The sequence below is a fragment of the Neomonachus schauinslandi genome, chromosome 2 (assembly GCF_002201575.2).
Source record: "Neomonachus schauinslandi chromosome 2, ASM220157v2, whole genome shotgun sequence".
NCBI lineage: Eukaryota > Metazoa > Chordata > Mammalia > Carnivora > Phocidae > Neomonachus > Neomonachus schauinslandi.
This window is the reverse complement of record NC_058404.1, coordinates 105,569,188-105,594,519: the sequence shown is the minus strand read 5'-3', so window position 1 is coordinate 105,594,519 and position 25,332 is coordinate 105,569,188. Positions and strand designations below refer to the sequence as shown.

Here is a 25,332-nt window from a genome sequence, read left to right as displayed (position 1 = left end):
ACAATTCTGGAAAGTCAATTTGCATGTCAATGACTAATGAATTCTCTGTCAGAATCCATTCCATCACCAACATCCCCAACTCACACATCTTCCTAGTAGTGCTCCACTCTCCACCCCCACCTAGTTTATGACCTTTTCATAAGGTCATAAAAATTTCTAACATATTCTGAGAAATTATCTACTTTGGACTCAGAGTGAGTGGTTCTTAATGGGAGATAATTCTAGGAAGTGCATAATTCTTCAAATAATTATTTGAAAGAGCACTTTAAAAAATATCAGAATAACATGCTCCAAAATAGTAAAAGTTTGAACACACAATTTACACTACATTTAAGATACGTAGCAGTTTTTATTTGTTTTTGGTTTTACTTTGCTCTTGCTTCATTTATTTTCTTAGAATGGTCAAGATGGTCAAAATCTTAAAAACTGTAACTCATTTCCCTCAATTTATGGATGAGGAAGATTTGGACCAAATCAACTGCCATGACCACCGATTTCCTAGTTTCCCACCCTTCCCACTGTTCCTCTGTCTCTAAGTTATCTCCTATATTCCTGTCCTTGCTATGGTCCCATCTCTGAACCCGAGCAAAGACCCTGCAATGTCTTTGCATTTTATGTCTTTTTCGTGTGTATGCATTTATGTTCTTTGCATAATGCACTTTATGCATTATGTCACGTGGCTTTCACCATTCTATGTGAAATACTCTATTTGAAATATTGCAACTAATCTACCATTTTATGGAACTAAATAGCCAGGCAGAAGGATAAGACAGCCTGAAGAGGTTTTACACCCTGCAAACAGGAGAGAAGGGACTATTCTGTGATCTACATTTGAGGCTGACCCTCCAGTGGAGGAGTCCCATGGGCTGTACAAATTTGTAGGAGCACTATACATTTGCACAAATTTATAGGTGCACAATTACAAAGTGAAGGGAGGGAAATACCCTTAACTCAATTAAAAAAGAATAGGATGAAACAATGAAGCACTCCACAAAAGGTCAAAGCCTGGTAAACTCATTTATATTGCTAAAGTAATAGTAAAGCTCTTTTATTATCAAAAATTGATCCCCCGGGGCGCCTGGGTGGCTCAGTCGTTAAGCGGCTGCCTTCAGCTCGGGTCATGGTCCCAGGGTCCTGGGATCGAGCCCCGCGTCGGGCTCCCTGCTCAGCGGGAAGCCTGCTTCTCCCTCTCCCACTCCCCCTGCTTCTGTTCCCTCTCTCGCTGTGTCTCTCTCTGTCAAATAAATAAATAAAATCTTAAAAAAAAAAAATTGATCCCTTTTCCTTCCCTCACACTCTCCTACTCCAGCCACGCACTTTGCAATGATCCTCACAGTCTCAGCTAATGTCTCTGGACTACATGGGCTGCACTGTCTTAAAGTCTCTCAGGTGCCAATCTGATGGAAACTATTCTATTCCAAATGTTTCTATTTGTAAAATGTGTAAATAATTATAATTTAAAATTTGAAGTCTCAAATAGAGGCTTTAGGTCAACTAAAACAGGCATTAAATAATTATAAAACAAAACTTTCCAGAATAAAGTCTGGAACTGTAAAGCTGTCATGGAGAGGACTCTCCAGAGTTCTTGAAATAGATTGTCACCCCCCACCCCGACCACCAAAAAAAGTCAACTGCCTGTTGGTATTACAATTACCTAAAGGCAAAAATGTGTCAATGTGCAACAATGCTCAGAATTCTACTATCTTAATTCCCCGCCAAAACTGTTGAACTTGTCATTTTAGTTTACTATTATTTTTCTTCTCCGTAGTCATACCTCTAGTTTTATAAAAGAAGGGGAACATAAAAGACGCATGTTACTCAAATTTGTTTTATGGGCAATTTTGCTAAAAAACAGGAATTCCCCGGGCGCCTGGTTGGCTCCATCAGCACAGCATGTGACTCTTTTTTTTTTTTTTTTAAGATTTTATTTATTTATTTGAGACAGAGAAAATGAGAGAGACAGAGAGCACATGAGAGGGGATAGCGTCAGAGGACGAAGCAGACTCCCCGCCAAGCAGGGAGCCCGATGCGGGACTCGATCCAGGGACTCGATCCAGGGACTCCAGGATCATGACCTGAGCCGAAGGCAGTCGCTTAACCAACTGAGCCACCCAGGCGCCCCAGCATGTGACTCTTGATCTCAGCGTCATGAGTTTGAACCCCATGTGTGGCAGAAGGGTTACTTAAAATAAAAAAAAATAAAAATAAAAAAACCCAAGAATTCCCCAAATGGAAAGACATTAAAAAAGGATTCTCTTTAACCATTTTATCAGTCTCAGTGGAGACAAGGAAATCTTCCAGAAAACAGCTAGCTAGATTAAAATTCCCTAAATAAGTCTCACTGGTTTGTCAGTTTGTAAGGCTCTTATGATGTGATGAATTCTATTCCTCCCCCACCAAAATGTTGAAGTGCTAACCCCCACTACCTATGCACGTGACCTTATTTAGAAACAAGGTCTTTGCAGATGACCAAGTTAACATGAAGTCATTAGGGTGGGCTCTAATCCAGTATGACTATGTTCTTATAAAAAGGAGAAATTTAGACACAGAGGCCCACACAGAGGGAGAACACCATCTGAAGATTGGGGTTACTTCCCACAAGCCATGGAACTACCAGAAGCTAAGAGATCCCATGAACAGATCCTTCCCTGATGTCTTCAGAGGAAGGGCTGCCCTGCTGACACCTTGACCTTGGACTTTCAGCCTCCAGAATCATGAACCTGTATGTTTCTGTTGTTTAAGCCATTCAGTTGCGGTACTCGTTCCATCAGCCCTAGCAAACTAATAGAGCCATGATAGTATTACCCCTCCTTGGACAGCTAGCGAAACCATCCTTTTCATACTCCATTCTTCAAGGAGACTAAAAGAAATACTAGGAAGGGAATCAGGTGAGTCAGCTGTCTTTAGTCTGTGAACCCAGCTCATTCCAAAATAAACCAAATGAAAAGGTATGCCTATTTCATTAATTAACATGTACTTATAGAATAGCAGTCACTTGTTTGAAAGAAAAACAAGCAAAAAGGAAGAAGTAGTGTTTTCTGAATAGAATTAAAAATATATTTTTTAAATATTTTAAAATCACAATTTGGTAAATGAGTAAAATAAAATTACTGTTATCATACAATCCTTTCTCATCTATTACTGATCTTCACAGAAGCACAAAATAATTAATTTTAGTCATTGCTATTGTTTTGGTGGAACCAGAAAGAATGAATGCTGGTGACATCAAGCTATCGTTCCGATCTCGGACAAAAAGTATACTTAAAGCTGAAAGGGATACAGGAATTTCAATGTATGAACTATTCCAAAGAAAAAAGCCCATTACATATTGGACAATTTAGTACACATATTTCACAAATGAATTAAACATAATCCTATGTCTTATATCAAATGCAACACTGGGAAAATACACTAAATGATCATGTCCTATCTTAATTATAAAATACAGAAAAAATTCACATTGCCTGAAAACAACTGAATTGGGAGGTTGTTGGTTGAATTTTTCAAGTACAGTACAGGAGGCTAGTTTAATTTTGATGTTTTTCTATGATTATATTTACCCATAACCAAAACTGGCTTTAGCATTGTGAAACAGATTTTATTCAAATCATGCCACGTCAAAATGAAATCAAATCATCTTTTAACATACGAAACATTCCCTCGGATTGAGTTCCAACTGAACTATATCTGCCTCCATTAGTTCACATCCATAATTCATATTAGTTGTTCATTTATTATTCATGTAGATACCTTCAGTGCTGAGAAAAAAAAAAATCTCAACTGGTCTAAGGCAAAATGAGAGAGTATCTAAACAATGAGAGAGTATCTTTTTTTTTTTAAGATTTTATTTATTTATTTGACAGAATGAGAGAGCACAAGAAGGGGGAGCAGGAGAAGGAGAGGGAGAAGCAGGCTCCCCGCTGAGCAAGGAACAAGATGGGGGGCTTGATCCCAGAGTCCTGGGATCATGACCTGAGCCGAAGGCAGACAGACACTTAACCATCTGAGCCACCCAGGCGCCCCTGAGAGAGTATACTTAAAAGCAATTCTACCCATTTACATTGAGATTATTAGAAATTTATAAATTTTATCAATTACTACTTAAAACGTTATACAGTATTATGCAAAAGAAGACTCTCTCCATGGTGTAATGATGGAATACTAACAACACATGCATATAACCCTAGCAGAAAACTTCACCAATTGTGTGTCTCTGAACTATTTACACATAAGCAAATGGTATGGGTATTAACATTTCATTGTTCAGCTCTGAGTGATGAAATTAAACTACTCCTGATAGTAATCCTCTTATCTGTCTCCTAGAGTAGGGATCACAGGAAAGGTAATGAAAATGCTTAGTATTCTTCTGACATCTCAATCAGAGAGTGGGTGTCCTCAACCAGAGGACACAGGTGATTTTTTATTCATCCTTGTAATTGCTGCTCCTAGTGTGAACTCAGAAAATGTTTAATGAAATCTATCCTTGCCTTGTTATAAGAACCAGCATTTTCCACCCTTTGTGTCCCTCTGGTGATCCTAATAAAAAGTATTGAGGTTGTGTCTTGTAGTGGGGGAAAACTCTCATTATTTTAGTGCTTTGCATACAATAAAATTTTTATTAATTTTGTTGGACTGACTTGCAGGACGAAAGGGGAGTGGAGAGGGGGGAGACTGCCCTGGAAAAGTAAGATGCGAAAGAGGCAAAAATAAACATTTCCTGAACAGGGTGCCAACCACATGGAAGGCAATCTCAATCAATTGTCCGCATAGTGCACAACTTAATGCCTGTTTAAGATGCAGGCTAAAGGAAGAGATTTCAGAGGACTACCTGCTTTATGAGTTAATTCAGGGATGGGGGAAGCTTCAAAATTAGAATTAAAGTGTTTACCTCACAACTGAGCTAACTTCCATATTCTTAACAATTATGAAATTATTTACTTCAGACATAAATTTGCCAGACCTGCAAATAGCATCTTAAAACAAGAAAACATGCTTTTTCAATCAAATCAGGGGCTAAATGTGATTCATCTAGATTCAGCCGAAAAATAAATGTAGCATTTCACAGGACAATTTTTTAAAATTACTTACTACTATTTTTTTAAAGATTTTTTTATTTTTATTTATTTGACAGAGAGAGCACAACTAGGCAGAGGGAGAGGGAGAGGCAGGCTCTTGCTGAGCAGGGAGCCCGATGCGGGGCTCAATCCCAGGACCCTGGGAATATGACCTGAGCTGAAGGCAGCGGCTCAACCAACTGAGCCACCCAGGCGCCCCTACTTGCTACTATTTTTCATCACATTAAATTTCCCAAATGCAAGGACAAACTCCAACCATATCTCTTAGCAGACCCTGTTGGTTCTCCTCAACAACAACCTCACTTCCTCCTGCGGGAGAGCCCATAGTTGTTCCGAGATTAATCCTGATTAAACTACCCAATTGTGTTAATCGAATTTTCCTTTCCAGAGAGTGCCAGAGGAACATGTGATCCAGTCTTGGCCAATGAAATGCAGGAGGAAGTGTGGGGGGGGTGAAATTCTCGAAGGTTTCCTTGCTTTCTATGTGACCTACATGAGGAGGGGCCCTTTCTTTCTTCTGCAGGCTATCCTGTCTCAGTGGGAAGCCCGGAATAAGCCACACTTAGAGAACAGAGGAGCCAAAAGAATAGCCGAGAAACATTTGTACCATGTTGGAGCCCAACTTCTTGTAATATGAACAACAAATCTCCTTATTGCTTCAGTTGTTTTGAATTGGGTTTTTAGTCTTTGCCATCAAAACCACCTTAACTGATCCAAGCCACACTCATACCCAAGTATATAATTACAATTTTTTTCCTCTTCCAAAGGCATCTTTATTTTCACAATCATAATGTATATAAATTTGGTATCTATCTTTTCCCTTTAACATTATCATAAGCATTTTTCCATTTTTTATATATAATCTTTATAATTATCACTTTAGTAGCTCCGTAGTATCCATCAAATGAAGGGAACCTCTGCGTAGTATCTTATTGCTGTATATTTAGGTTTGCCTCCACAATTACGAACCAAATCATTTTTTTTTCTTTTTAAAGATTTTATTTATTTATTTGAGAAAGAGAAAGCAGGAGCAGGGGGAGGGCCAGAGGGAGGGGGAGAAGCAGACTCTCTGCTGAGCAAGGAGCAGGACTAGGGTTCAAAGTGGGGCTCCAACCCAGGACTTTGAGATCATGACCTGAGCTGAAGGCAGACACTTAACCCAGTGAGCCACCCAGGCACCTATGAACCAAATCACTTTTACAAAGATTACCTTAACACACACACACACACACACACACCCCCCCCAAAGACAATGGCCACATATCTATTTACACTCATAGATAATCACTCACAAAAGGCAATAGAATCTAGGGGCACCTGGGTGGCTCAGTCAGTTAAACATTGGACTCCTGCTTGACTTTGGCTCAGGTCATGATGTTAGGGTCATGAGATCGAGCCCTGTATCTAGCTCCCAGTTCACATGCTTGAGATTCTCTCTCCTCTTTCCCTCTGCACCTCCCACTCATCCTCTCTCTCTCTCTCTCTCTCAAATAAATAAATAAAACATTTTTAAAAAGGCAACAGTAACTAGATATCTTATTTTCATCTTAAAAACACGTCCTCAGACTAGTAAAGAGTCAGACAATGCCTCAAATCAAAGTATTTTACATCTGCCTTATCCTGAAGAGCAGATTGAGCTCAAAATTTAAAATCCAGCCAGGAAATATATCAAATCTGGTATTGCTAATGTTTCTGAGAACCTGCTACACAGAATCAAGAATGCAGCATTTTTTTTTTAAAGGGACAGTTTTCAGCCAACTTTTTAATTAACATTCACTTCAAACACCAGATGGACTTCAAAGATACAGCCTGTAAACAATTGTCCCACAAGTCTGCTATCTCTGTTTGAATCAGGAGATTGCAGAGGGTACACGCATATGAACAGCTTACCATGATGACATGACAAAAAGTCAGGTCTAGGAATCATTCCTTCTGGTGACATCTCCATCATTAGAGCATTATCATCTCTTATTGTACCTGTTTTACCCATCAGTCATCAGTCACTGATGGCTGATTTCCGCTCGGCTGCTTGTAATGGAGAGTAGTTAGCACAGCGTCAAGTTGTCCCACCTGCCATGCCAACCAGTGACTGGAAAGTGATTTTCCCTTCCTAGTCGGGAAGCTCTAAATTACTGCAGGGTATGCGGGGGGTAGGGGGGGAGAATCATTTGCGTGTTAATTCTTTCTGTAGAAACATAAAAAATAACCTAGCTCACATGCAGTTAATAATCATACTCTGGTGAACTAGGTTATTATTATCCCACACCAGTCAAATGAAAAACAGTGGTGCCATTTCCTAGAATGACACAAAAAGTTAACCATAGATTGGCATGCCTTCTTCTTGATCCTACACCTAGCAGAATTAAGTCACAGATGGTGGACTCAGTCTACCTAATCACCCACCATTATACATTCTAGATGGGTTCTGATGCCCTCCCATGGTTTTCCCAAGTGTGACAAAGGGTCTTCAGCATCCAAATCACCTTGACTGCTCGTCAGAAATGCACATTCCTGAGACAGATCTAATGATTACTTAATCAGGGCTTCTGAAGGCTAGAGCCTAGGCATCTGCATTTTAAGAGGTTCCTAGGTGCTCATTATGAGAACAAACTCCCTGGGCTGATTTAGGGTTAATTCCAACCCTCCAAATGACTATTACTAATTCACGGTTTCATACAATTAGAGCCCAGGCATCTTTCTCACTCTCAGACATTTGAGCCACTGGAGTGTCCACACCTTGCCTTCGCTTATCTGAGATCCCCTCAGCGCCCCTTCAACTAGGCTTAGACCTTAAAGGCACCAACTTCCTCATTTCTCTCATTGTAACTAGATACGGGACTCTGGCCTCCAGTTTATTTCTTAAAGGAGGGATCTCACTACTATAAATTTTCTTTCCTTTTGTTCTAGTTGTTTTTTGTAAAGAAAAAAAAAAAACTAGATATTTCTAAATCCTAAGATACAGGAGATCATGTGCATTGGACCAAACATAATTCCTTTCCTCTTTTAAGACTAGTCCTTAAGCTACAAAAATAGGATCATCAGAGAGCACATATATTTCTCCATGTTCATATAATTAAAGAACTAGAGCAAAATGAGTTGTGACATGAAAATGTACACTACCTTTTAATGTTGTTATGAGAATTAAATGAGAAAACTAATATATAAAATGCTTAGCTCAGCATCCAACACAGAGGGAATGTTCAGTGAATCCTAGGTATTATCAGGCCAGGTTATTTTGGTACATGCTCAGAGCTGGAAAAGTTCTTGAATTAATCTACTCAAAAACTGCTTTTCTGCAGATAAGGAAACCAAAGCTCTGGGAGTTCAGAGTCTTACCCAACACTACATAGCTACTGCCAGAGCCAAAACGGACACCAGTATTTTCTAAAGCATAATTCCATATTCTTTTCACTACTCCATGATAGCTTTGTTTACCCTCCTCAGTGAAATGTAGGACCAAGGCCAGAAAGCCGTAAGTATGTTCAGAACATGCCAGTCATTTCAAAGGAATGGATCATGCCTAATCAGAACGTGAGTAAATGAAAGGATGGGAAGTTCTGGTTATCAAGACTGGGTCTGGGGAAGTAATTAATGATTACATAGCCAGCCAATTGTTTTCCTGTTTTGGGGGTGGGGGGGACATTTATCTCCCATCTTGGGTGGTTTCTTTTGTTTCTCTTGTGTTCAATCACTTTGCCCCAGGAAATACTGCACACACAACGATTATGCAGTGTTTGGGATTCTGTCTGGTGAGAATTAGCTATGAACATAAAAACATCACAAAGAGTCTGTGCTGCTGTTAGATTTAAATTTCTCTTCAACACAAGGGGGAAAACAAAGAACAACCGACTCTCTTCATTTGCAATATGAAGTTAAAGGAGTTATGTGTCAGAAAGACAGCAATTTATCACTATAGTGTTTTAACTTTGAATTCCATTTTTTTCAGTATATTTATATATATATATCCTAAATATACATTTAAAAATAAGAAATTTATTACAATAACAGGAAAGTGAAAAAAATTCCAATGTTTGCTGAACATGATATTTTACAACAGATAATCTCTTACAGTAAATAATGAGACACTGCTAGAGCTCTTTGCCTGATATCACCTCAATTTTTTTTATAGCCACAATGGCATTCTGTCCATGAAACACGAGTATAGCAATGACTTCATTCTCCAGGATGAAGAATAATTGATCTTAACCTTCCTATCACTTTCCTTTAACTCAAAGCTAATGCAATTCAGATAAATAAAAATGTCTGTAGGAAAAAAATGGCACTATGAAAGCCAACCTCCAAATTACCTCCAAAAGGTATAAAGTACAACATATTTCAGAATCCCAATTCATGAAACCCCTGCCCCATAGCTTAGATGGAGAGCTGCCAACAAGATGTTTGAAGGAAAATTCAAACTTTGAAGGACAAAAAGTTTTTCTTCCCAGCTATTAAAGAAGAGGTGTGTGTGTGGGGGAAGCCCTAATGTTAAACAAAACCCCAACGACTCAAAGTGAAGCACTGTTCAAAGGCAGATCATTTACTTACATTAAACCTACTAATATGTTTTCATTGTACCATAAAACCAAGACATCTTACCAACTTTATCTCTTGATGTCACCAACTAATCCCAATTGCCCACAAAGAACACATACAGCTAAAAAATGGCATCCTTGAAAACTGCATTTGACTATATCAAGTTGCTTTTTCCCTAAGATAGTTACTATCTCTTTTTCCTTTCTTTTCTCTTCACTCACTGATAATATTTACCAAATTGTGCCCCAAAAGTGAACATCATTTTGACAAGTTGTATTCTGACCAGGAAATTTTGCCATATTTTTTCAAACATAGGTCAGTGGTGAGAGTGAAGGCAAAAAATGTATCACATTCTTCCAAATAGGGGTCTATGGGGAGGGGGTAAGGTTATTATTGGTTGTCATATTAGATTGAATATTCTCTTTCCATAACGTAATTAGAAACTTTATCTCCTCCTTTACTTGGCCTCTTTCGTGTAAATATGGTAACACCCTCAAGGCAAACTGACCTAAAGAACACGTATCCACCCAACGCACACACATCCACCCGACGAGCATGCGTGTACACACACACACACACACACACAGCAGTGGCCAGAGGCCATATCCACGAACCCAGGGCGCAGCACCTTGCACAAAAACTATCCTCACAACTTTCTCACACAAAGCACGCCTCGCTAATTTAAAGTCACCGTACCAATGTACTTTGCTGGTAACTCGGCGGCAGCCAACCATCACACCCGGCAATGCAAACCCGAAACCCCACACTAGCAGCCCCTTTCTTCAAGGCACATCTAACGCCCTGGGCGAGCCAGGCTGGCTCCCCGCCAGTCCCGAGCTGCCGCCGCTGCCCCGGGACCACTCACCGTGTCTGCAGTCGCAGTAGCCCCAGTCCACCTTGCCGTGGGCGTGCCCATAGAAGCACCAGGGTCGGCCCGCGCCGTCGGGGCTCCGACAGAAGTTGTGGCGCTGCCCTCGCAGCTGAGCCCAGCTCGCCGGGGGCGACCGCTCGAGGAAGGGTGGCACCTCTGCCCAGCGCAGACAAGGGGCGCCGAAGTCCGTCACGTTGACCCAGGGCTCGCCGGCGGGGCAGTCCCGGTGGTGCGGCCCCGGCGTGCGCCCGGCGTGGAGGGCGTGCAGGCGCTGGGCATGCAGCGCCTGCGGGGGGCGCGGGACGCGCGGGAGAGGGGGCGGCGGAGGCGTCCTCTGTTGCCGCTGCTGGGTGGGAAGGTAATAAGGGTGCCGGGGCCCTCGAAGGAGCGAATGGCGATAGCGGTGGTGGAGGGGATGACTGACGACTAGATCAAAGCCGATCACTTCGGGGAGCGCCCCTAAAACCAGAGCCACCACGAAGCGGGCGAGCGTCATGGTGCCAGAGCAGCAGGGTTTGGTCCATGCTCTCTGGCTCCTCCGGTTCTGAAGAGGAGGAGAGGAGGGGGCGGGGCTGCAGCGTCCCTCGAATCCCCCACTCGAGTCCCCTCCCGCGCCCCCGCGCGCGGACCGCCCTCCCCTCCCCATCTCGCCTCCCGCCGCGGGTCGCGCGCTGCGCCTCGGCTCCTGCCCCTCGGAAGCGGTCGCCGGCGGTGAAATCTTGAGCTCTGCCGAGCCCCGGATGGTGGAGAGGACTCGCAAAGAGAAGGCGCGGACTCGGCGGGGAGTGGTGGGGACTGAGCCCCAGGTAGCCCGCGGTGGCACGAGCCCGGGAACTCTGCCCCCTGGCTGCGGGCGCGGGGCGCGCAGTCTCGTCCCGGAGCGGGACCTCCGCTCGACCTACTAGCGGGCTCCTGGCTGTCACCGTCCGGGCCAGACCAGCTGCTGGCACCGCCGCAGCCTCCCTGTGCCCCAGCCAAGCTCGAGGATGCCAGTGCGGGGGAAGGTCTTGGCTGCTCCTTGCCAGAAGGCAACACCATCAGAGCCCCGAGTCTGGCGGCTCCCAAGCTTGGCACCAGTTCCTGCAGCCATTTCTCCTCCACCCCTGCGCCGTGTCTCGTTTTCTTGGTTTTGAAAACTTCGGAAGCGTGGATGGATTAGTTACAACTCTCCCCTGACAAGTCCCAGGATGGGAGTTAACAAAGCACATGAGGAATGTTGAAGCTATTTTACTGAAGTGTGGGCTCCTCAAGGACAAGACCACGTTTCATTTAGCTTTATATCCCAGAGCTTAACACTGTGCCCAACACTTATTAGGCTCCAATAAACATTTGCTGAAATTAAATTCCTGAACTGACCCAGGGAAAGGAGCTGAGCCTTTCTACTTCCTGCCTCCCACTTTCCACCGGGTGCGCTGGACAACACCAGTTGTCTGGTTATTACTGGGATTCAGTGAGGCCCTCTTAATATCAAATTTCGTTTCTAACCAGAGAAGACTTCATCCGTCCGGGTCTCCATCCTATCCAAAAAGTCCATCCCTCTAACACCTGCCTCGTTTTTGCAGGGCAACAGACTTGAGTTAAGCCTACACATTTGCCTCTCCAAAGTGGACTCACTGCTGGTAATTTTGAAGCCGCCCTGTTGGCTTGACCTTACCTTAGTAGAGCCTTTCAACAGCTCCACTCCCCATCCCCCAAAAAGCTGGCTTCGAATATTTAAAAAATCACTGGAATTGGATATTTTAGGATTTCTCCTTTCTGTGGTTCCTGACCATGCCACTGAAGTTAAACAAGGAAAAGGAAGACCAAAGAGACGGTAATATTTACTTTCTGGTAATCATTTTTAAGTGTGAGAGAGGACTACTGTCCCATAATTTAATGTATCCCGAAGAAAACCTGAGCATAACTTAAACATTTAGTGTTAAAACCTAGGTTTCAATTAGAAACTGATTTAAGTCTCTAACCTAGCTCAAATAATCCATTTTAGTTTAACTTTCGTGAATCATTTTATTGATTTTCCCCACTCCTATTTAATTAAATAATTGATTTTATTTCAGAATGAATTGGGCAAGAAAATATTAGGAATCCCAAGGTGTGTTTGTCAAATCTTTATTCAAGATGTTTTTATTCAAGATGCTTGTATGCACCATTTTGAGTTTTGTCTTTTTTTTTTTTCTTACTAATATTTTTCTGGCTCCAAAAGCATAATTAAAAGGGTACTTGTGGAAGACAGGTTGATTTACTTATTTTAGAGTTCACCAATCACAGATTCTTGATATAATAGGTGACAGTTTTAATACGAGTTGTCCACCTGTTTCTCCACCTTCTGCCTTGGGATTCTGGCTGCCTTGCTCAGATCCTGCTGCCCTCCTTCCCCTGCATGGCTCACTCCACCAACTGTCCTCACACTTCGTGGGGTTCTGCCAGCAAGCCTAGTTCCCACACAGCTATGTATCTTGAAGAGAGGGAAATCATGAGAGAGAAGAGAGTAAATCCAAGGTCTACTTACATTTAACAGATTATAAAGCTGACACAGACAAAGTGGAGTTACCCACAGAAAATTCCACATCTGGATTTAATCATGTAGGTTTTAAAACATCTTTCCTAGGAAATAAAATGGCATTTATGTAATTGGACTATGAATTTAGGGGACTCAGTTTAGGTTTTGTCCTCTCTTTTACAGGCAAAGTATGACCTAAACAGACCTGTTCTTTACATATCACTTCCCTCCTCTGCTAATATTTTCCTTCCCTCTCTTCTTTCATGCCTCCTTGCTGCTACCAACATGCAGACGTTTAGGATATCCAGTCGGGATCCAATCCCTGAAGTGCATTTCTTCTCCCACCACCACATCACAGTGTGTGTTTTGTGGGGAGGAGGGGTGTTTGCAAGGAGAAATTCTCTCCTTCTGCCTGGATTAGGCACTACCTAGCCGCTAGCCGCAGATCCTTCCTCAGATTCTCTCACCCTCTATCATAGATATCAAAGCCACAGGAAAGGGGGAGGCAATTCCATCTTGTTACAACTGCAAAAACTCCACTGCTGATTTTTTTTTCTGCCTTGCAATCCCTTCAGCAGCAACAAAGGAGCAGGGAAAAGAACTGAAAGAAACAAATATTTGACACCTTGCAGGCATTTCCCACCACAACACTTAGAAGGCCCCAGGAGGTCCCCATAATACCCCTTGTCAGCTCTGCGACCTCCGGATTCCATCGTGCAACCTCACTGATTTCAGTCCCAAGAGCTTAACTACCCACAGCCTCATGGCCTAAAACCTAGAAAAGTGAAGAGGGGCGTCTGCGGGTTGATATCACAGCAGGGGGGGCAGTCTTGGGTGTAGGGGTGGGGTACATACATATCTGCATATCTGCATTTCCCAAGACAACTATGTTTTATGTATGTATAAACATTTGGTTTTATGGTTGTTTAGGAGATGATTTTACTTCACATCCATGATGGGTTGAATAGCTCTTGTGTTGTCCTGTTTGGAAATACAACCAATATGCATATTATTTTTACAGAGTTCCAAAAACCAGTATACAAAATAATTTTTGGACAAGTTCCATTTGCAATCTGGGTATTGCCTATATTTGGAGAAGCGAAGAGTTCTTGAACATATGGCATAAAATCAGCATTGACTTGTACAATTCCAAGCGCAAACAATTTGCTATAAGAACACTGAGCACTGCTCCTTCACATAAAAGGAAAAAAAAAATCGAATCCTATGAAAGCCTTTGTGGACACCATGAGAGACTTGAAACGATAAGGCATGATCAGGCTGTTAGAGCAGGGGAATACAACAAAAGAATAATATTTACTAAAAGTTTAAGAAAATAAAGGAAAAGGTCCAGAATACATGTGATGAATTGCTTAATGAATGATACAGTGATTCAAAGGCAGATGTGTGCTGTCAGCAGGAAGTCTCTGGCAGTGGAGGTAAAGTTTACTCCTCTGCCCATGTTGGTCACACTCTTCTCTGCCAGCCATCAGCCATGAAGCTGTCTGTGGACCCATGACTACAACAGCAGCCCTACATTTAACAACACGTAACCAGACCATACATACGGACTGTTGACCTTATATGTAGTGTTCAAGAGCAAAAGAAAAGTTCTGCTTAAGTCATTTGAGCTCCATTTTTTATTGTTTAAAATTGAATTTTATAAAACAGAACAAAATACCTTTCTAAAATTTTGATTTTTTTTTAAAGATTTTATTTTTAAGTAATCTTTACCTCCAACATGGGGCTCAAACTCACGACCCAGAGATTGAGTCACATGCTCTACCAACTGATCCAGCCAGGCACCCCCAAATTTTTATTTTTAAAAATTTACCTAATCTTGGTGTAATCCCTATATGGAAACTAATTCTACAGATTCACTTTCAGTATTACTCAAATAATACATACTGATAGATGAGGAAAATATATAACATATTTTATATATATCTAAAAAAAAAAAATAGTTCCTTCAGCCTTGGAATCAAAGCAATGCTCAGTCTGGCTCTAGTTCTTCCTATGGGATCTTAGATGAGTTCCCTTACTTCCCTAAGCCAGTGGCTTGACAAAAGAGATAATGGTGTGCATGATAAATCTCTGCGTGGAGTAATTGAGATAATGCATGTAAACTGTTGAACATAGGACTCAATAAATGCCAACTATGGAATGGTAGAATATTCTCAGTAAGTGCCTTTGAATTCTTAACCATTCAAACTAAGTCACCCCATGAAAACCTGCCTGAAAAAGCAGGAAATGTGTTCAGAGCTCCCTTCCCACCCAGCCTGTGCCTCTTACTACACCTCAGTAATTCTCCTCTTGGATCAACGACAATCACAAAGCTGCGCTAGCTCTACTCACTTGAGCATTTGCCCTCTCTGATGCGTTCTCTTTCTCTATCCCTCAGCAAGTCTGCTCCCCAAAAGCCAATGAAACACTAAATATTTTGAGTTAAAACACTTTTCCTGAGGAGTTTGCTGAAGTATAATGCATGGTTTTCAAATCCCTCAGTTGCAAGTGGGCTGTGGCCACAGATGAAAAAAATAAACAGACTGGAAGAAAAGCAACACTAGAACTGCTTGCCAGTGCTCTGAGGATCACAGAACTTAGTGCTGAAAAGGAGTTAGAGCTCCAATTATCTGTCAAGTGCAGGAGTCTGTCCCAAAATTCCTGACAAGTGGACTTCCAGCTTTTTCTTGGAAACTATTGATGGAGCAAATTTCTACTTGGGAGCCAGCATTTTCCATCTCTAGGAAGTCCAAATTGTTGTAAAAATCTCTTCTTCTACTGAGCCAGAAACCTACTTTACCTAACTGTGATTCTGGTTCTGTCCTCCTATTGATTTAATCAATTTAGAATCCCTCAGACCTGGGTTCAAATCCCATTAAGTGTTTTGTTTCTTGGCCTCCAGGGGGCACTAAAGACTCTCTCCCACTTCTATCTGTGAACCTTCAAGACCAATTTGCTGAGCGGGCAGATCCAAGAAGAGTACTACATCACTACAGTCCTATTATCTTGTGAGATATAAATAAGTCTGTAACCGCATAAATAATCAATGCCCTATTTTCCTTCCTTACGCTTAGTGTTTTTCCTCACTTCTTCATTGGAATCTTACAAACCATAAAGATGAGACTTGATCATAGGTTGAAGTTGAAAGGGAGAGACAGAAGCTGGTTAGCTGTTTGGCCTAGCTACAAGGAAACTACTTTGGGGTTTGGAGTCAAACCCCAGTTAATTGTAAAAAGCCTGCATTTGTCTGGGCTTGTCCTCAATGCGCAAATGTCCTCTGGGGAACTCACTGCCTGAGAAGGGGGGGGGGGGGGGGGGGGTTATGGCATATGGGTAGGGGTAGAGGGAGGATATAGGGATCCTGGATCACTAGTCAACCATCAATGACTACTAACCTCTCTAAATATAGTTTGCCTGTCCATAATATAGAGAGAACTGTTCTACTTAACAAAGTTGTAAGAATTAGAAATACTATGTTAAGTGCTGGACACTGAGCAAATGACTATCATTTGAGTATGTGAAGACAATTATCAGGACTTTTCTGCTTCTTCTAACAACCAAAATAGCAGCTAATAACAGTCATTGAACAAATGAGACCTTTAAATAAAATGTAAATGAGCCTTAAAAAATTTTTTTATAATATGGTAGTATGGTGACTACAAAAGGGATCACAAACTAGCAGTCAGCAGGATGGACATGCCATCCAGATATATTTTATTTGATACAGAACCATTTTAAAGTTGATTTTCATGCATTTTAAAAATCAGTAGTTTATCCACAAAATTATGGATTACCAGGTTCCCTTGTGTATCTGTTAGAATGTTTTTGGCTACAAGTAAAAGACACCTCAACTCCAACTGCCTTAAAATAGGGTATTTTAACAGACTTTATGACCTCATACAATAGGAAATGCCAATTTCTCCAAGGTTGATTGCTTCAGTGCCTAGCTAGTCACTGAAGTCCCAGGCTCTTTATCTCTCTGCTTGGTCATTTTAGTGCTAGCTTCATCTTAGGCTCTCAGCAAATAGCAAGGCATTACAACTAGATAGAAAAAGAAAAGACTGTTCTTTCTGTGCCTAAGAATCTTTCCCAGAAACTTCCTCAGAGATTTCTCCTCACACTGACTTTGTCATTATTGGGTCACATGCCCATTTCTGAACCATTCACTGGCAGAAAGGATAGACTTACTATGATTAGCTTGGACTAATTATCTGGAGTGTAATGTGTGCTTGGGAAGATACTGACCTATATATACCACACTTTGAAAAATGAAAAGATCACAACCCACATACCCACATGGCAACACACATCTATAGCTGTTTCCATCCTTAGACCTAGGGAACAGCTTTCAGTTCATCATGGCCACCACCTTCCTGGACTTTCTTTTTTTTTTTTTTTTTTTAAAGATTTTATTTATTTATTTGAGAGAGAGAGAGAATGAGAGAGAGCACATGAGAAGGGGGAGGGTCAGAGGGAGAAGCAGACTCCCTGCCGAGCAGGGAGCCCGATGTGGGACTCGATCCAGGGACTCCAGGATCATGACCTGAGCCGAAGGCAGTTGCTTAACCAACTGAGCCACCCAGGCGCCCCCTTCCTGGACTTTCTAAGCATGTAAGTTTATCACGTTTAGTTTATACTTTTTTATCTGGCAGGAATTTCGTGCTAAATATGATATTTCACAGGCATTTCAGCTTACAGATTCTGGTGACTAATGAATAGGTAACTTTTTCTAGCAAGGTAATAAATGTTTTGGCCCCCAATTCAGCAGCTTAAAAACAACAAGCACTGATTATCTCACAGAGTTCCTGAAAATCAGGAATCTGAGGTTGGGTAAGCCAGGTGGTTCTGGCTCAAGGTGTCTCATGAAGCTGCAGTCAGGATGTGGATGGGACTGTAGTTGTCTGAAGGCTTGATGGGGCTAGAGGATCTGCTCACTCGTGGAGCTGTTGGCTGGAGGCCTCAGATCCCCATCATATGAACTTCTCCATAGGGCCACTCACAACATGGCGTTGGCTTCCGCCAGTGCCAGTGATCCAAGAAAGCAAGAAAATGACCCAGACAGGAGCTGCAAAGACTTTAAAATCTAATCTCAGAAGTGACACATATTCTATCGCTCACGTAGTAAACCACCCCTGGTATAGTGGAGGAGCAGACTACACAAGAGTGTGAATTCCAGGAGGTGGGGGTCATTGGGGACAATCTCTAAGGCAGGCTACCATAGTTATGTTCTGCAAAATTGCTCTATAACAGGAAATTTAGACAGATACTGTATTTGTAGGGTGGCTCTATGTATTTTTCAAGTACTAACTATCTTAGGGAATGCATTATCAATTAAACAATTGTTTTCCATGAAACACAGGGTCAGCTCTAAACAAACGTGTCTGAATTTCCCAACAATTGCATCTCCCACTCTACTTTATGAGTAGACTCATTCTTATTCTTTGGCTGGTTGCAAGAAAATAAAAGATTTTATCAGTGAATTCAGGTATCCAGATTCCTAGTAAAAGACTCCCAAGTGTACCAGCTCCCTGATAAGACTTAATGTATCAACCAGTCTGGTGTTATTAACATTTTAACAGGACAAAAGAATGCATGGAATGGACAAAGGAATTATGGGATTTCAGACATGCCCTGAACTGAGTCCAGGGGAGCAGTGATTTGGATAAGGAAGATGCTTCTTAAAATTGTGTCACTTGTAAGGCTGTCCATATTAGAATACTGCTAATTAGAATACATACAAAGAAGCATAAAGCAAAACAAAAATAGCCATGGCTTAGGGGTGCCTGGGTGGCTCAGTCAGTTAAGCATCTGCCTTTGGCTCAGGTCATGATCCCAGGGTCCTGGAATCGAGTCCCGCATTGGGCTCTCTGCTCAGAGGGGAGCCTGCTTCTCCCTCTCCCCCTGCTTATGCTCGCTCTCTCTCTCTCTCCATCAAATAAATAAATAGAATCTTTAAAAAAAAATAGCCATGGTTTAATTTGATGAGAAGACTACAACCCTTTTCAGTTAAATTGTATTCACTATCTATAAAACAAACAAATGCCAGCATTTTGTAATACAACAAAGTCTCTTGTTCAAGAAATTAAGAAATTAAGTTACATACATTTCTGTCATCTGAACAAAAACCCCAAAGTATCAAAAGGCTTATATTTATGCATAATACTGCTATATCAATGAGAAACAAAATTTGCTGGTAGAACTGAAATCAGAAAGAATTTTTTTTTCCTCCCCTTTCATAAAACAGTTACATTGTGAAGGACATGTACCCTCATTTTGGTACTGAAAGATAGATACAGTTTTGAAACAGAGACTCACTGGCAGTATTTATAGCTAAGTTATGTAATAAAACAAACCCAGGGCATTAAAAATATGTTACTCTAGACTTGCTTTTATTTTTAGAAGTCTTAGAAACCTCAACCCACTGTAAAAAGGCTCTACATATAACTCAATGTTCTTTGCTATCAAATGGTAATTAGAAAGATGAACTTGGCCCATCCATCAACAAGGAAAACAATAGTTGGCACATGGCATCACTTACGTTGGTGATCACAGCTGAGTCTAAAGCAAAGACAACTTTATGGAAGATGTTGGGTTCCATCTATGAGCCTAAAATAAAAATTAACTAGAAGGTTTTGTTCTGTGAAAGAATGGCTGTTAATGCAATGCATATGTCTTCTGGAATGCTTGTCTTCAGAAATATTTTAAGTAAATTATTTCAAAGAATCAAAAATAACTTTGGATGACATTAACCTTTGGAACTTAACTAGCTCAACAGGGCATATAATGATTAAAGCAGAAGGAAGAAACCTGTAAGAAACAGACCTTTTGAAGAGTTTAAAACGTTTAAACACTGAAAACCAACAACAACAACAAAAAAAACTGAACAATAACATTGTTCAAATTCATCTCAGCAGCTTGCTATCAATTTGACCATTTGGGTAAATTACATAACCTCTCTAAGCATCCTAAAATTGTTATGAGAATTAAGTGGGATAATTTTTGTAAAACACTTATTGGTACCTGGTTTGTTGGTTTGTTTGAGGGGGGGGGATCAAAAGAGTATTAATTAAAGAGAAATTGAACAGGGTTTAGTTCATAAATTGCTATTATTGAAAATAATTTTGAAAACTTCCGGCCAGTAACAGAAACATTTTCAAAGAAATTCTGTATTTATTATGTCATATTATGCAATGTAATTATTAAGGATTAAGCTGTTCAAACCCCAGCTCTGCTTCTTGCTACTTAAGTGACATCAGGCAAATTGCTTACTTGTAACTTTTAGCTCAGTTGCTCAGTTTACTCATCTATAAAATGAGGATAATTCTAACACCTATCTCAGAGGTGATCCTTGTTTGATGATTAAATAAAATAACACAATAACAGCATAGTATCTGGCATATAGTCAGTTCTGGATAAATGATGGCTATTATTATTATTATTATTTAAAAAGTACAGAATAAGAAATCTAAAGTTCTGGTGAGGGAAGATGAAAAGAATATTGGCTTTTCTTTACCACTTTTAATTGAATATGGCACACACTGGGTCACTAGGCTGTCTTTTGAGAGGGGGCAGGAGATGTAAGTTCTGGACGTGGTTTATGAAACTGCAGGTTCAGTAACAAGCTTGGCCTGCCTAGGAGCTGGATAAACACTAGGCTCACTGGTCTCAACTCACTGAGGCTTAAGAGCGAGCATAACAATCTTCTTCCAACAGAAAATACTGATCCATTAACATAAATGTTACCTGAGAGAGCTACTATATATCTGTGCTTTTTTTTTAAGAGAGGAAAAACAAAGATTGTTTGTTTCTAAACATTTTAAGATGCTCACCCTAGGCTTTTGCACGAATTCCTGAGTGTTAACAGGCCAAAGGAATGAGAAGAAATTCCCTTTGCTCAACCCTGGGTGGATAATGCTTCCAATGCTTCCTTTCAGGCTATAGTCAGCTGCAAACTATTTTATTCCCCCTCCTTTCCCTGGGCCCGCCTCCATCACAAAGACTCTCTGAAAAGTAACCTAGATCCTTGGCAGGTTTCAAGTAGTTAACTTTTCCATCGGAAGAAGGGAGTGTTACAATTAATGTGACCATTGGTAAGCTGAATTTACTAAATTTTCTTAACATTAGTAATTAAACTTCTTTGTACTGTCACTGTCCCATCTAAATAAGGGGATACTATAATGTCTGGTGGACAGAACACAGACTGATGACCAGTGGTCGTTAGGTCAAATTCTACCAGCCATGTGAGAGCTCAGATCTTTGCTAGCTCCTCTTTGAGTTGCATCCGTGGGTGACAAAGCCACCTCAGAGTGATACTGTGCAGAGATGTGAAAAGTGCTGTGTTGACTACTTCAGTTTATTTTTTTAAAGATTTTTTTATTTATTTGAGAGAGAGAAAGAGTAAGTGAAAGCAGGTGCTGGGGGAGGGGCAGAGGGAGAAGCAGGCTCCCTGCTGAGCAGGGAGCCCGACAAGGGGCTTGATCTCACGACCCCCCACCCCAGATCATGACCTGAGCCGAAGGCAGACACTTCGCTGACTGAGCCACCCAGACGCCCCTGTGTTGACTACTTCATTGGCACTCTACAAATGGTATGTTTCATGCCCCATTTTTCCCCTTTGTATTAGCTCAATGTTCAATATTATTAGATGGTTAACGGTTTTTTTTTTTCCCTACCAAAGCATGCGTTAAGAAACAGTTTCATAATCTAGACTAAAGTAGAACTGTTAAGGAAAAGTTGTTGTAGCCCCTTGAGAACATGCTAGCCTTAAAAAAAAAATCTCACCCAGTGTGTTTTTGGAGTCCTGAAGTCTAGTAAATAATGTGTACTTAATTAAAATCTTGGCTTCTTTGGGAAAGAAGTGAACTTAGTCTTTTAAATTGGTAGACAAAGGAATTTAGACCAAATTAAAAATGTTGCAAAGTCTTTGAAACACAAAACAAATAAAATATTACCTCTAAGGACTAAATTATGCTTTGGTGGTTTTTTGGGTTCCCACACAAGAATTTTACATTTTTTAAACTTTATTAAAAATATATTGGGGACGCCTGGGTGGCTCAGTCGGTTAAGTGTCTGCCTTCGGCTCAGGTCATGATCCCGGGGTCCTGGGAGGAGTGCATCATGGGGCTCCCTGCTCAGCGGGGAACCTGCTTCTCTTCCCTCAGCCCCACCCCCACTCGTTCTCCCTCTCTCTCTCTCTCTCTCACAAATAAAATCTTTAAAAAATAAATAAATAAAAATATAAAACACTTAGGCCATCGAATTTTATGTCATGTAGTGTTTCTGGTTTTTGTTTGTTTTACTGAAGAAATCAGTGGTCATCCTCTCCATTTTCCTCTGGATTTCGAGTACCAACTACATTATAGTTTGGGTTGACCCCTGACCTTCCGGACCTACTGGCAACAGTAGCACTGAAGGTTTTGCCTTTTATTGTGGGGCACAAATTTCTAGACCAAAGCTTGCTGACATGGGGTGTCACCTGGGTTTTAGCTCTTGTTTTCACCATTTATTATAAAGGCTCTATACCCCAGTGGCCCTCTCTTCTTCGTATCAGCATAGAACGATGTGAGTGCAAGGGACTCAGGCCTTTTCTGAACCTTCTCCAGGTCACAGTTGTCCTCTCCTTTAATCTTCCCTTTAAATTCTTGCAGTTAAGGAGCACCTGGGTGGCTCAGTCGGTTAAGCAGCCAGCTCTTGATTTCGGCTCAGGTCATGATCTCAGGGTCCCGGGATTAAGCCCTGCTTTGGGCTCTGAGCTCAGCAGGAAGTCCGCTTGAGGATTCTCTCCCTCTGCCCCTCCCCCTAAGCGCATCTGTTCATGCATGCCTGTTCTCTCTCTCTCCCTCTCAAATAAATAACTCTTTAAAAAACAAATAAATTATCTCTGCAATTAAAAGAAACTGTTTCTGTGTGATGACTTTGTCTTAGACACTTTGTCTTTTGTTTACTTTCATTGGCTAGTCTGTGTTTTTATTGTTATTGCTGTTTTTGTTGATTTTGTCCCTCAAATGCATCCAGTTCGTTCCCATTTCAGGCCTCTTATATTTGCTGCTCCCCCTTCTAAGAATGCCCCTTCACAGGGCCAGCTCTTCATCTCTTAGATCTTAATCAACCCTCACCTCCCTAGATAGGTTTCTCCATTCTTTACCTAAAACACTCATCATCAACCCCCCACCCAAGTCATTCTCTATCCCATTGGATTTTTTTTCCTTCATAGCACTTACCACTATCTGAAATAATCTTTGTCTTTTACTGTGTGTAATGTCTGACGCCACACTCCATTAGGGCAGGGATCTTGTCACTTTTGTTCTTTACAGAATCCCTGGTGTTTGGCACAGGCCCATAGATATTTCACAAATATTTCTTGAGGAAATAAATGAATGAATGAATGAATAACTGTCTTCACCCTCTTCTCCACCTATCTAAATCTTACCAATTAATCAAAGTCTATTTTCCCCCCTATAAATATCCTTCCAGAGGACTCTAACCCACAACATTGATTGAAATGGTGGCTCTCATTTTTTAAAAGTACTAGACTACCTATTAGAATTCCGCACAACTCTACCCTAAGTTTTAGTTGCTAGTCACGTCTGACTCAAATGATCCCCTTGATTTTGGGCTGGAACCAATAAATTATGATCCCAATCAGTTCTCAGAGACTATTTGGCGAGTAAATTCCTTAAGGCATTTGCCCCAAAACTTAGTTCAGGACTCTCAAGAGTGCCCCCAGCTTCTGGCCTATTATGGACAATGACTCTTAAGAAGAAGAGCAATATAATCTCTAGCTTTTTTTTTTTTTTTTTTTTTCCTTTAGTAATCTCTATACCCAAGGTGGGGCTTGAGCTTACAACCCTGAGATCAAGAGTTGCATGCTTTACCAACTGAGCAACTGAGCCAGCCAGGAGCCCCTAGTTTCTAATCTTTCTTTTCTTTTTTTAAGATTTATTTGTGTATTTCAGAGAGAAAGAAAGAGCACGTGCACACACGCGCACACACACACACACGTGGGGGAGGGGCGGAGGGGGGAATCTCAAGCAGAGATCTCAAGCTCCCACTGACCAGGGAGATCAACATGGGGCTGGATCTCATGAGATCATGACCTGAGCCAAAATCAAGGGTCAGATACTCAACCGACTGAGTCAGCCAGGCGCTTCTAATCTCTAACTTTTCATACCAACCTGCTCAAGACAGGAAGAACCCCATCCAGGCCCATTCTAGTCTTGGCTATCAACAGGCATCAAACCAAGGCAAGCCCTATGTAAAATAGATCAGTCTTTTTAAAACTCTACTTCTTGCTTTTCTATATTTTTCACTTTGGGTGCCCTCTGAATCCCAGGCCTGCTTTACTAGGTCTGGTGCTTTCCTGCTACTTAGAAGGTAGCCTCAGGAGTACAACCATAGGGCTGTAAGCTTTTCTCTTCCTGCAATTCCCTAATCTCAAACACTTTCTGATGGACAATATTGAGCTCTTAGTGTTCTCAAGTGGTTAATTTGATAAATTCCTTTGTGCTAGACTAAAAGAACCCTCAGGGCCTCTACTCCATCTCCAACAGTCTTAATTGTAGCTTTTTAAGATAACCATCCACTTTGGTGTGTCACCCAGAGGAATGAGAAACTAGGTTAAAATTCTAGACCAGGTAAGAGGTGAAGGCGAGTAACAGGTTGAGACAGATGCTTTTGATGAGCAGCTTGTTTCGTAGCTCAAATTCTTCTGGGTATGTGGCCAACAAATTTCACAGATTTCCAGAACTTGATAAAGAATTGACTTGAACATGTCCTCTGGGGAAAAAATAAAATTATCCACTTGATGGTTTTGATTTTTATGGTGATTTCTAAACATCTATATTCCCCATTGTTCTCCCCTCATTTCTTCAGCCATTTTTTCCCCCTGAATGCCCTCTTTGTCTCTCCCCACGCCCATTTCAGTGATATTTTTTCTACACAGCCTACTCAGCCAGAGACTGTTCTCCCTCTGCACTGTTTGTATTTTCTCCTTTCACAAAAATGCCCTTCATTTATAAAAATCCCTCTTTTGAAATCTGTTACTTGTATATTGGGCATAACAGCTCTGAAATTTTCCCCTCAGGAATGAAATAAAGGGAAAAACGGGAGAAATAAAGATGAAAGAAGCAGAGGGTCTGTTTCTCGTTTTCCTCTGTGGGGCTAAGGGAAAGACAGGAACCAGGCCCTCCCTTGCCATGAAAAAAACCTACTAGCTTTCTCTCCTCCCTCTTGATGGATCAGAACCTTAATTATCTGTCTCAAGTCATTAGACTGTTAGAGAAATCGTTTGCCTTTTATTTATGCTCTACTCTATTAATATTAACATTACTAATATCGATCATAATAACAAAAAAAAA

General features: G+C 41.2%; 1 protein-coding gene across 1 annotated transcript in view; it reads right to left on the bottom strand.

The window, feature by feature from the left end:
* PRSS12 (serine protease 12) overlaps window positions 1-10,975 on the bottom strand; it is a 72,293-nt gene extending 61,318 nt beyond the window's left edge. Inside the window, exon 1 of the mRNA XM_021684520.2 lies at window positions 10,474-10,975. Coding sequence (XP_021540195.1) covers window positions 10,474-10,975 — 502 coding nt within the window. The remainder of the gene's footprint in view (window positions 1-10,473) is intronic.
* Window positions 10,976-25,332: the final 14,357 nt, after the last annotated feature.